The 13,668-nt window shown below is 39.1% G+C and overlaps 1 protein-coding gene across 4 annotated transcripts in view; it reads left to right on the top strand.

The window, feature by feature from the left end:
* Positions 1 to 926: 926 nt before the first annotated feature.
* B3GNTL1 (UDP-GlcNAc:betaGal beta-1,3-N-acetylglucosaminyltransferase like 1) overlaps positions 927 to 13,668 on the top strand; it is a 119,254-nt gene continuing 106,512 nt past the window's right edge. For 3 of the 4 annotated variants that reach the window (XR_009517132.1, XR_009517131.1, XM_059998743.1), the window contains exons 1-3: positions 927 to 988; positions 2,474 to 2,590; positions 2,691 to 2,790. Coding sequence is in view for 2 of the 4 variants with exons in the window: in XM_059998743.1 (XP_059854726.1) it covers positions 929 to 988; positions 2,474 to 2,590; positions 2,691 to 2,790 (277 nt within the window). In the remaining 2 variants the exon portion in view is untranslated. Of the gene's footprint in view, positions 989 to 2,473; positions 2,591 to 2,620; positions 2,791 to 13,668 lie in introns of all 4 variants that reach the window. The other variant, XM_059998744.1, reaches the window with a different exon arrangement.

Raw genomic sequence — 13,668 nt, 5'->3', positions numbered from 1 at the left:
AGGCAGTCCAGCTCCAAAGCCCACAGCACATTCTGGAAGCTATCAAGCGACTTTTTACCTAGTCCCTTAAAATGAAACTATTCCTAATACATCAACCCCTGGAGCACATCAAGTCCTTGGAAACAAATTCTCAGATTGTTTTTGTGCCTTATCCTTTGTAGATAGGATGCATTTTTACTCATCTGACCTAAGCGTTTCAATCTGTGCAAAAGGCTTTGAAAATATTGATGCAGTTTAAGGAAAAATGACATTTGAAGTGATGCTTACAAGACATGAAACAGAAGTTCGGCTTTATCATAATTGCTGCTTTGTAGAATGATTTGCATTTAACATTAGTTTGGGGCGGTAAAGGCTATGACGTGCTCACTGACCCAGATGGGTCGGGGCACCGGCGTGACAGGTGGTCCCCTCGGCCCCCGGGCGGCGCGGGCCCCGGGGCCCGGTGCTCCACAGGGGGCCGCTCAGGCGTCCCGTCGCCAGTGCAGGGGACCGTCACCTGCTCTTCACACAGAAACTTTCCTGGTCAGAGAAGGGACACACGTGGGAAGGCGTAGCCACCGGGACAGCGCAGCATCTTCCCACAAACCCCACCTTCTGCACAACCCAAGAACTCCTGTAACACTTGCTTCACTGCGGACCTCTGAGCAGATCAGATGAGCTCCCTCGGGGCGGGGGTGGGGGGAAGGCGTATGCGTGTGCTTGTGGCTGTGGCGGGGTGAAGGGTGGGGGGGGCGGCTGTGCCTGTGGCTGTGGCTAGACTGTTCTTCCGCCGCTCTAGGCCGCGCCTCTCCACTGCCTGCAGGTCCCCGCTGGATCGACGTCCCTCTGCGCCAATCGGAGGCGCCCGGCCTCGGCCCCGCCTCCCGGCGAGCCGCCCGCGCACGCGCCGTAGGCCGAAGTGGGCGGGGCGGCCCGAGGAGCGCGCGCCATGCAGGCCAGCGGGTACACGGCTGCCGCCCTCGGCCAGGCCCGCGCCCCCGTCCAAGTGGTAGGTGCTGGGCTGGCGGGGGTGGGAGGTGGGGATGGGGGTGGCGCCTCGCCCCTCCCCGCCCCTCAGCTCTAGTACCGCTCCCTGACTCTCTGTCTCCCCGACTCTGCGGTCGCCTCCTGTCCCCTCCTCTCCTCTCCTTTCAACTCCGTCCCTCTCTCCTCCGTCCTCCTCTTCCTCGCTCCGCTCCCCTCTATCCCTCCCTCCCTCCTCTCCCCATCCTGGGTCTCCATTTCCCACACCACTGCCGCCGCTTCTCTTGGGCAGCCTATGAGGGTCTCTGCCCAAATCAACGTTAAAGCACCAGCAAGAGTGCCAACAGAGATTAATCAAGGCTCATCTTTGGCAGAAATTCACATTATGTTTTGTATTGTAGATCTTGAAAACAATAAAAATATTCTTTCCTTTAAAAAATAATTCCAAAGTAAAGTAAATATGTAAGTAAATTAGGGATCTATTTATGTGGATAACATAAATGCAGGAAGGGATACCACTGTTGAATCAGATCCTCAGAGTAAAGAACTTGACAGAAGTGTATTTTCAGTGCTTATATCTGTGAGCTTTTCATAACCATATTCAGATTTAGATTTAAAATATCTATATTCTGTATAGATATATAATTCGTACATATATGCATGTATGTATGTTTGCACGTGTATGCATGTGTAGACACACGCTCACACCTGGATGACCTGTGTTTCTGTCTTCTTACTTGGGAATGTGTCCACTCTTCGTTAGGGTATAAACTCAAGGGTGAGGACCGACTGTAACTTCTATCTTTGGGTATTCTGTATTGCTTAATGTGGTAATATACAGAATTAAGACAAATCCTGTAATCAGTTGTTTTGTTGGCAGTCAAGATTCACTGGTTTTACTCCGTACACTTCATAAATTTTTGTTTTATGTGGGCCCTATGAGAAGAGGACAGTGCCAAACTATCCTACACGGAGTAGAGCAAAGGAAGAGAGAGCTGGAGGGAGGTCACCTCCCCTCTTCCCAGCCCCGCCCCCATACTTTGTTAAAGCAAGTGTAGGGGGTACTTTAAAGGGTTTCTTTGTTGCAGTTTCTCTAACATCATGGTTTACTGAAAATGCTTATTTCATGAGTGGGTTCAAGATACACAGATGCTTGTTTCAACCAAAATGATGATGTTTCTGACCACTGATTGGGAAACACATGAATTTGCCGTTGAATTGGGAACATTTTTGATGCCTTTCAGATTTTTGTTTCCTTTTCAAAAGCATCCAAAAGACCAATTCTGAGAAATCTAAGACAATAAATCTTGAGAGGAGGCATAGACACCTTTTTTTTTTTTGTCAGGACATATTCTTTCCCTGGAAGCCTTATTCTGGGTTACTCTGTAAGTCAGGTCTTGCCCTTTGGAAATAAGCATTGTGTGGATGGTAATGGGGAAGTAAATTAGAGCCATGGAAAGAGTATTCAGTTTCCACTCTTGTTTCTCAATCGTTTTGTTTTGAATTCCAGTCTGTTATCCTCCCGGTCCATGACGCTGAACCGTGGCTGGACGAGTGCTTGGGGTCTGTTTTGCAGCAGGATTTCGAAGGCTCCATGGAGCTTTCCATTTTTAATGATGCCAGTAAGGTATTTATGAACTTCCTGTTGGTGATTTAGCCCTAGTGTAAGTCACCTCTGACTGTTTGGAGGAAAGTTTCCTGACCTGCCAACGTCCTCGTGCTTTCAGGACAAGTCTATGACTATCATTGAAAAATGGAAAGAGAAGCTGGAAGGTTCCGGCATCCTTGTGGTCATTGGAGGGCACGATTCTCCTTCTCCCCGAGGAGGTCAGTAACCGTGTTTAGTTTATTATTCTTATCGACTTATGTACTTAAATAATTTCCTGTTGTTCAAATCCTGGTGAAAATTATCCTGAGTAATACTTGAGTATACCACTTACTAAGGACACGGTAAGCCTGGCTTTCTTATGCTTCAGTAAGGATTTGTGTACATCCACTGCTCATTCTTTACTTACTCAGCCCAACAGAAAGCCATTGGGTGTTTTCATTCCTGGTGTGATTGGTCATTATTGGTCACCCCTAATTTTTAAAATTCTTTTCTTGTGACATTAGATTTGTTTTTGTCCATTAAAAAAAAATCTTCTTAAAGAAGCAGCTTTTGGTTTCATTGATTTTCTATATTGTTTTTCTTTTTCCTATTTTGTCTGTTTTCTATTTTGACTCTGAATTGTATTATTTTCTTTCTGCTCACTTTGGGTTTAATTGGTTCTTACTGTAATTCTTATTTTTTGAATTTATTTATTTATTTTTGGCTGTGTTGGGTCTTTGTTGCTGCGCACGGGCTTTTTCTAGTTGCAGCGAGTGGGGGCTACTCTTCATTGTGGTACCCGGGCTTCTCATTGCAGTGGCATCTCTTGTTGTGGAGCACGGGCTCTAGGCATGCGGGCTCAGTAGCTGTGGCTCGCAGGCTCTAGGGCGCAGGCTCAGTAGTTGTGGCGCACGGGCTTAGTTGCTCCGTGGCCTATGGGATCTTCCTGTACTAGGGCTCAAACCCATGTCCCCTGCATTGGCAGACAGATTCTTAACCACTGCGCCACCAGGGAAGCCCCTCTTTTTGTAATTCTTAAGGTGAAAGCTGAAGTCATTGGTTTGAGACCTTTCTCATTTTCTAGCATAGGCATTTAGTGATATAAATTCCCCTCTAACTATTGCATTAGCAACATCCCACGAATTCTGATATGTTATGTTTTAATTTTCATTCAGCTTCAAAATAACTTCTAATTTCCCCGTTGATTTCTTATTTGATTTATGGATTATTTGAAGTATTTAGTATTTAGTTTCCAAATATTTGAGGGATTTCCCAGATATCTTTCTATTATTCATTTCTGATTTAATTCCTCTGAAGTAAGAGAACATACCTTTTTGACTTGAATCTTTTAAATTTAGTAAGATTTACTTTATAGCCCAGGATAAGGCCTATCTTGGCAAATGTTCCGTGTGCGCTTGAGAAGGTTGTGTATCTGCTGGTGTTGGTGGAGTTTTCTGTAAACGTAAATTAAGTCCAGTTGGGCACAATCTTGTTTAGATCTACTGCATCCTTGCTGATACAAGGTCTGCTTGTTCTCAGTTACTGAGGCGGGGTATTGAAATCTCCAACTCTAACTGTAGATTTATTATTCTTCCTTATAGTTCTATCATTTTTGGCTTTGTGTATTTTGAAACTCTGTTAATATTTGAGATTGTTGTGAAGAATTGACCCCTTCATCATTACGAATAACCCTCCTGACCTCTGGTAATATACATTGTTTGATATTAATATAACTGCTCTGGCTTTATTTTGACTAGTGTTAGCGTAGTGTATCTTTTCCATCAATTTGTCTTTTAACCCATTCCTGTCTTTATATTTAAAGGATGCCCCCTCCCTTATAGATTCTTGTAGACAACATATGATGGTGCTTTTTAAATCCAATCTGACAATCTCTGCCTTTTAACTGGGATGTTTACATTAGATACCTGTAATATGATTATTGATGTGGTTAGGTTTGAGTCTCTCTTCTTGCTATTATCTTATATTAGTCGCATCTATTCTTCATTCCATTTTCCTCTTTCTCTGCCTTCTTTTGGATTAATTAAATATCTTTTATAACAGCTTTATTAAAATACAATTTATATACCATACAATCCACCCATCAAAGTATACAATCAAGTGTTTTGTAGTATGATCACAGATGTGTGCAGCCACCACCACAGTCAATTTTAGAACATTTTCATCACCTCAGAAAGGAACCCTGTATCCTTTAGTTATCACCCTCCATCCCCCATCCCCCCCAGCCCTATGCAACCACTGATTTACTTTCTGTCTGTAGATTTGCCTGTTTTAGACATTTTGTATAAATGGAATCATATAATATGTGTTCTTTTGTGACTGGCTTCTTTCATGTAGCAAGATGTTTTTAAGGTTCATGTTGAGGCATATATTAGTACTTCATTCCTTTTTACGAGAGAATAATATTGGGTTGGCCAAAAAGTTCATTTGGTTTTAAGTAAAAATGAAAGACATTTTTCATTTGCACTGAGAACTTTATTGAACAATGTATTCATTAACCAAACGAACTTTTTGGCCAACCCAATATTTAATTGTATAGATGTACCATATTTTGTTTATCCATTCATCAACTGAGGGACATTTGGGTTGTTCTACCTTTTGGCTGTTGTGAAGAGTGCTAGTATAAACATTTGTGTACAAATTTTTGTTTCAACATAGGTTTTCAGTTCCTTTGGGTATATACCTCGTAGTTGAATTGCTGGGTCATATTGTAATTCTATGTTCAGCATACTGAGGAACTGCCAAACTATTTTCCACATCAGTTGCACCATTTTACATTGCCACCAACCATGTATGAGGACTCCAGTTTCTCCACATCCTTACCAACACTTCTTATTTTCTGTGTTCTTTTTAATTATAGCCATCCTAGTGAGTGTGAAATGGTTTTTCATTGTGTTTTTTTTTGTTTGTTTGTTTTTTTGTGGTACACGGGCCTTTCACCGTTGTGGCCTCTCCTGTTGCTGAGCACAGGCTCCGGACGCACAGGCTCAACGGCCATGGCTCACGGGCCTAGCCGCTCCGCGGCATGTGGGATCTTCCCGGACCGGGGCACGAACCCGTGTCCCCTGTATCGTCAGGCGGACTCTCAACCACTGCACCACCAGGGAAGCCCTTCATTGTGGTTTTCATTTGCATTTCTCTAGTGACTAATGATATTGAGCCTCTTTTTGTGTGCTTGTTGTCCATTTGTATATATTCTTTGGAGAAATGTCTATCCAAGTCCTTTGACCATTTTAAAATTGGATTGTTTGCCTTTTTGTTGTTGAGCTGTAAGAGTTCTTTATATATTCTGGATACTAGCGCCTTATCAGATATATGATTTGCAAATATTTTCTCCCATACTTTGGATTGTCTTTTCACTCTCCTGAGAATAATCTTTGATGCACAAAAATTGTAATTTTGATAAAATCCAATTTATTTTTGTTGTCATTTTATGTGCTTTTGGTGTCCTATCTAAGAAATCATTGCTTAATCAAGGTCATGAACATTTACTCCTTTGTTTTCTTCAAAGAGTTTTATAATTTGAGCTCTTTTATGTAGGTCTTTGTTCCATTTTGAGTTCATTTTTGTATATGGTGTGAAGTAAGAATATAACTTCATTCTTTTGCATGTGGATATTGAGTTGTTCCAACACCATTTGTTTAAGACTATTCTTTCTCCATTGAGAGTTTCGGTACCTTTGTGAAAATCAGTTGACCGTAAATGAATGGGTTCATTTCTGGACTCTATTCTTATGCCAGTACTACACTGCTTTGATTACCATAGCTTTGTGGTAGGTTTTGATATCAGGAAGTATGAGTCTTCCAACTTCGTTTTCCTTTTTCAAAATTGTTTTGCAATTTCATATGAATTTTAGGATCAGTTTTTTCATTTCTGCAATAAAGACCATTGGGATTTTGATGGGGATGGCATTGAATCTGTATATCTGGGTTGTGTTGTCACTTTAATAGTATTAAGTCTTCCAATTCATGAACACAGAATATCTTTCCGTAGGTCTTAGGTCTTCTTCAGTTTCTTTTATCAATGTTTTATAACTTTCAATGTACAAGACTTTTGCCTCTTTGGTTAAATTAACTCCTCAGCACTTTATTATTTTTTATGGTAGTGTGAATGGAATTGTTTTCTTAATTTCCTTCTCAGATTGTTCATTGTTATTGTATAGGAAAACTGATTTTCCTGTGTATTGATCTTGTATCCTGCAACTTTGTTGAACTTGTTTATTAGCTCTAGTAGTTTTTTTGTGAGTTTTTAGGATTTCCTATATTTAAGATCATGTCATCTGCAACAGATAGTTTTACTTATCCCTTTTTAACTGGATGCCTTATTTCTTTTTCTTGCCTAATTGCTTCAGCTAGAACTTCCAGTGTTTAGTAGGAGTGGAGAAAGGAGACACCCTTGTCTTGATCCTGATCTTAGGGGGAAAGCGTATGGTGTTTCACCATTGAGTATGATGTTAGCTGTGGATTTTTGTAAATACCCTTTATCATGCTGAGGAAGTTCCCTTCAATTCCTAGTTTGTTGACTGTGTTTTTCTTTATCATGAAAGAGGATTTTGTCCAATCTTTTCTCTGCATCAACTGAGATAATCATGTAGGTTTTTTTCCTTCAGTTCTATTAAGGTGGTATATTGTACTGATTGATTTCATATGTTGAACCACCCTTGCATTACTGGGATACATCCCACTTGGTCATGGTGTATAATCTTTCTAATACGCTGCTGGATTTAGTTTGCCAGTATTTTGTTGAGGATTTCTACATAGATATTCATAAGGGATATTGGTAGGTAGTTTTCCTTTCTTCTGATGTCTCCGTCTGACTGTAGTATCAGAGTAATGCTGGCTTTGTAGAATGAGTTAAGAAGTGTTTCCTTTTCTTCTATTTTTTTTTTTGAAGAGTTTGAGAAGGATTGTTGTTAATTATCTAAATGTTTGGTAGAATTCACTAGTGGAACTGTCTGATCCTAGGCTTTTTTGCTGTTGTTGGGAGATTTTGATTACTGATTCAATCTCTGTATTTGTTATAGGTATGTTCAGATTTTTTACTTCTTCTTGAGTTAGTTTTGAGAGTTAGTGTGTTTCTAGAAATTGTCCATTTCATCTAGGTTATCTAATTTGTTGGCATACAGTTGTTCATAATATTCAATTATAATCTGTTTAGGTTTCTGTTAAGTTTAGCAGTAATGAACCCACTTTCTTTTTCTTTTCTTTTCTTTTCTTTTTTTTTTTTTTGGCCGTGCCTCACGGCTTGTGGGATCTTAGTTCCCTGACCAGGGGTCGAACCCACACCCCCTGTAGTGGAAGTGCAGAGTCTTAACCACTGGACCATCAGGGAAGTCTGCCCACTTTCATTTTTTATTTTAGTAATTTGAAGCTTATTGGTTCTTAGTCTAGCTAAAGGTTTGTCAATGTTGTTGATCTTTTCAAAGAACCAACTTTTGGTTTCATTGATTTTCTCTGTTGTTTTTTTAGTCTTTATTTCATTTACCTCTGTTCTGATCTTTATTATTTCTTTCCTTCTGCTAGCTGTGTGTTTAATGTGTTCTTCTTTTTCTAGCTCCGTAACATGTAAAGTTAGGTTGTTGACCTGAGATGTCTTTTATGTAGACATTTATATATAAATTTCCCTCTGATCACTGCTTTTGCTGCATCCTGTAAGTTTTGGTATGCTGTATTTTTATTTATCTCTTAAGTATATTCTAATTTCCCTTATTTGACCCATTGGTTATTTAAGAGTAGGTTGTTTAATTTTCACATATTTGTCCTTCCGTTATTGAATTCTAGTTTCATTCCATTGTGGTCAGAGAAGATACTTAATCTGATTTCAGTCTTTAAAATTTTTTTGAGATATGTTTTGTGGCCTGACATGTGGTCTGTCCTAGAGAATGTTGCATGTGCACTTAGGAAGAATGCAATGCAATGCTGTTACTGAGTAGAGTGTTCTGTATATGTCTGTTAGGTCTGTTGGTTTATAGTGTTGTTCAAGTCCTCTATTACCTTACTGACCTTCTGTCTTGATGTTCTATCTATTATTGAAAGTGAGGTGTTGAAGTATTCAACTACTATAGTAGAATTATGTTTCTCCCTTCAGTTCTGTTCATTTTTGCTTCATTTATTTTGGGGCTCTCTTGTTAGATGTGTATAGTTTTATAATTGTTATATTTTCTTGATTGACCCTTTCATCAGTATATAGTGTCCTTTGTTTCTTGTAACAATTTCTGACTTAGGGTTTATTTTCCCTAGTACTAGTTTAATCACTCCAGCACTTTTTTGGTTGTTGGTTGAATGGAATATCTTTTTCCATCATTGCACTTTTGACTTATTTGTGCCTTTGGATCTAAGATGAGTCTCCTGTAGCATTTAAATGTATCATGTGTTTTTTTAATCCATTCTGCCAATCATTGCCTTTTAATTGGAGCATTTATATTTAAAGTAACTACTTTCGAGGAAGGACTTTTGTCATTTTGCTGTTGTTTTCTATATGCTGTCTATCTGTTTTATTCTTCAATCCTCCATCAGTGCTTTCCTTTGTGTGTAATTGGTTATTACTAGTGTGCCATTTTTATTCCCTTCTCATTTCCTATTCTGTGTATTTGTAAGTTATTTTCTTAGTCATCACTGTGGGGATTACAATTAACATCTTAAATTTATAGCAATCTAATTTGAATTAACATCAACTTAACTTTAATAGTGTATAAAGCTCTGCTCCTGTACAGCTGTGTACCTCCCACTTTATATCATTTTTGTCACAAATTACATCTTTATTATTTGCCCATTAACATAGGTTTATAATCATTGTTTAATGTGTTTTTTAAATCATATGGGAAAAATACAAACTGAAAGTAAAATAATACTGGCTTTTATATTTAGCTACATAGTAATCTTCATCAATGTTTTTCATTTGTTTGTATGATTTCAAGTTACTGTCTAGTGTTCTCATTAGAGCAGGAAGGACTCCTGTTAGCATTTCTTGTAGGGCAGATCTGTTAGGGAATATCTCCCTCAGCTTTTGTTTATCTGCAAATGTGTTTATTTCTCCATTTTTGAAGGATAGTTTTGCCAGATTCAGAGTTTCTGTATGTTATAGACCCAATAATACATTACTTACATATTGTTTTTTTAATTAATTTCTTATTGGGAGTATAGTTGATTTACAATGTTGTATTAGTTTCTGCTGTACAGCAAACTGAATCAGCCATACATATACATATATCCACTCTCTTCTAGACTCCATTCCCATGTAGGTAATTACAGGGCACTGAATAGAGTTCCCTGTGCTATACAGTAGGTTCTTATTAGTTATCTTTTATATATAGTAGTATGTGTATGTCAGTCCCAGTCTCCCAATGTATACTCCCCCTTCCATAAGTTTGTTTTCTACATCTGTGACTCAATTTCAGTTTTGTAAATAGGTTCATTTGTACCATTTTTTTTAAATTGGGGTATAGTTGTTTTACAATGTTGTGTTAGTTTCTGCTGTACAGTGAAGTGGAGTTCCCTGTGCTATACAGTAGGTTCTTATTAGTTATCTATTTTATACATATTATTGTATATATGTCAATCCCAGTCTCCCAATTCATCCCACCCCCCATCCCCTGCTTTCTCTCCTTGGTGTCCATACATTTGTTCTCTACATCTGTGTCTGTATTTCTGCCTTGCAGACTGGTTCACCTGTACCATTTTTCTAGATTCCACATATATGCATTAATATTGGTTTTTCTCTTTCTGACTTACTTCACTCTGTGTGACAGTCTCTAGGTCCATCCATGTTGCTGCAAATGGCATTATTTCATTCTTTTTTATGACTGAGTAATATTGCATGGTATATATGTACCATATCTTCTTTATCCATTCCTCTGTCGATGGACATATAGGTTATTTCCATGTCCTGGCTATTGTAAATAGTGCTGCAGTGAACACTGGGGTGCGTGTATCCTTTCGAATTATGGTTTTCTCCAGATATATGCCCAGGAGTGGGATTGCTGGATCATATGGTAGCTCTATGTTTAGTTTTTAAAGAAATTGCCATACCGTTCTCCGTAGTGGCTGCATCAATTTACATTCCCACCAACGGTGTAGGAGGGTTCCCTTTTTTCCACACCCTCTCCAGCATTTATTGTTCGTAGATTTTTTTTTTTTTTTTTTTTGCAGTACGCAGGCCTCTCACTCTTGTGGCCTCTCCTGTTGCGGAGCACAGGCTCTGGACGTGCAGGCTCAGCGGCCATGGCTCATGGGCCCAGCCGCCCCGTGGCATGTGGGATCTTCCCGGACCGGGGCACAAACCCGTGTCCCCTGCATCGGCCGGTGGACTCTCAACCACTGTGCCACTAGGGAAGCCCCCACCCATTTTTTGATTGGGTTGTTACATATTGTTTTATACAATTTTTTTTTTTTTTACTACTGCTACTTCAGTTAGCAGAAGAAAGGAGAAGAAATATGCATTTATGATTTATGTTGTCTTTTATAATTAACAGTTACTTTACTGGTGCTCTCTTTTTTTCTTTCATGGATTTGAAATACTCCCTGGAATCACTTGGGGTCAATCTTTTTAATCTAAAGAACTTCCTTTAGTATCTCTTGTAAGGTGAATCAACAACAATTTCTCTCAGTGTTTGTTTATTTGGAATGTCTTAATTTCTCCTTTATTTTTGAAAGATAGTTTTGTTGGATATAGGATTCTTGGTTAACAGTTTTTTCTTTGAGTTCTTTGAATATGTTATCCCACTGCCTTCTGGCCTCCATTGTTGGCGCTGAAAAGTCAACTGTTAATCTTATTGAGATTTCCTTTTTTTTCCCTTGTCTCTTTTAAGAGTTTCTCCCTGTTTTTGGCTTTCAGTGTTTTTACTGTGATGTATCTAGTTGTGAATCTATTGAGTTTATCCTACTTGGAGTTTGTTGAGCTTCTTGAATGTGTAGATTAATGTTTTTCACTGCATTTGGAAAGATTTTAGCCATTATATCTTTGAATATTTTTTGTGCTTATTGCTCTCTCCTTTTCTTTTGGTACTACTATTATGCATATGTTAGTGTGTTTAATAGTATTTCAGATTTCTCTGAGGTCGTGTTTATTTTTCTTCATTCTTTTTTCTCCCTGTTCTTCAGATTGCATTATTTTTATCCATCAAGTTTGCTAATTTTTCTGCCGATTCAAATATACTGTTGAGTTCCTCCAGGGTATTTTTTAGTTAGGGTGTTATACTTTTCAGCTCTAGAATTTCCAGTTGATCCTTTTTAATAATTTCTGTCTCTTTATTGATACTCTTGATTTGATATGACATTGTCTTCATACCTTTCTTTGCTTCTTTAATTACGGTTTCCTTTAAGTCTTTGAACATATTTATAATGGTTACTTTGAGGTCTTTGTTAAATCAGACACCGTGATGTTCTCACTAGAAGTTTCTGGGCCTTCTTTTTATTCGGTGTCTGGGTAATGCTTTCTTGTTTCTTTGCATGTCTCCTAATTTTTGTTGGAAACTGGACATATTAGATAATATATTATAGTAACTCTGGGTACTGGTCCCCCCCACCCCGACTAGGCTTGTTATTATTATTGACTTGTTTGCTTGTATATTGACTGGTTGGATAATTTTAGTAAAGTCTGCTCCCCTGCCCTTGCAGTGTGAAACCTCTAATGATCTCTCTCAGGAATACAGCGCTGGGTGTACCCACAGTCACCCTGAGGTGGCAGTGGTGTGGGCTGGCCTCTCTCTCCCTGACCACACCCAGCTGTCAAGCTCCACTTATTGCTGACTGCTTTACTGTTTTCAACAATACCTAAGAGCATAAATTGCTATATAAGAATAATTCAAGTGAATTCATATTCCTTCAAAGGAATAGTTCTTGAGGTCAGTGTTTAAAGTTTGTTCTGACACCAGGAGGGCTCTTCTCAGCTGTCTCTTACCCGTTTATGTCTAGCAAACTGGTCGTCCCACAGTTTAGCCTATATTGCCAATGAATCTACCAATCTCCTTTACCAGCTGCCTCTCACCACTGTTTTGGGTGTACCCTAGGGCTTGACCTTCACACCCTGTTGCAGATGAAGCAGGGGGTGGGCAGTTACCCCATGTCTCTCTCAGTATGGAACCCCCACCCCATAAACTAGGGCAAGGGCATTTGGGTCCCCAGTGTCCTTGGTGATACCATTCCCAGTGTAGACAGAGAGTCCATCCCAGCATGGGGGCTGAGTGGGAGAAGGGAGCCCCACTTTTCAACTGCACTTGCCTGGGACGCAGCCTCAGCAACAGGTACCTGGAGCCAGGATGAGAAATGCTGATGCCCTATCTCTCCCAGAAAAATAGCTTTCTGTCGGGCCTAGCAGAAGAGGGAACCCTGTATTTTTGGCTGTACCTGTCTGGGGTGGAGTTTCCTTCTTGGGGGAGGGAAGGAGCAGGTCTTGGCTCACATACCTAGACCCTCACTATTACTAAGTTTTAGTAGATTTTCTTGAATAAATATTTTTTTCATTTGCTGTGTGTTAGGGCCATTTCCAGAGACTGTAAATGGTTGGGTTTTTTAAAAATTATTTTAAAAATAATTTTTAAAAATTGAATTATTAAAAAATAATTTTTACCAGTTTTGCTGGCAAGCAGTCTGTGGAACTTGTGCTGTCAGGCCAGCTCCAATCAAAATTTCTTTTGGTTCTATTTTATCTCCTTTGTTGGCTTATTAGCTATAATTCCTTTTTTGCCTTGTTAGTGGTTGATTTGGAGTTTACAGAATATACTGTCAACTTACCAAGTTCCGCCCCTCAAATGTGTGTACAACTTCACATATAGTGTGAGAACCTCATGACAGTACATGTCCTTTTCTCCCCTCTTACCTTTTTTGCTGTTGTTGTCATGCATTCTACTTTTACATGTACCATAAACCCCACAAACGTTGGTATTAACTTAGTTTAAACAGTCAATCATCTTTTTAAGAGATTTAAATAATAAGAAAGAAAATTACTCATTTACTCATATAGTTAGTTTTTAGTGCTCTTTATTTGTGTAAAGCCAGATTTCCGTCTTCTATGATTTTCCTTCTGCCTGGACTTTTTAAAACATTTCTTGCAGTGATGGTCTACTGACGATGAATTCTTTTACCTTTTGTATGTCCTTATCT

This window comes from Delphinus delphis, chromosome 19, assembly GCF_949987515.2.
Source record: "Delphinus delphis chromosome 19, mDelDel1.2, whole genome shotgun sequence".
Classification (NCBI taxonomy): Eukaryota; Metazoa; Chordata; class Mammalia; order Artiodactyla; family Delphinidae; genus Delphinus; species Delphinus delphis.
Note: the sequence above shows the minus strand (reverse complement) of the source record. Positions and strands in the feature narration are given on the sequence as shown.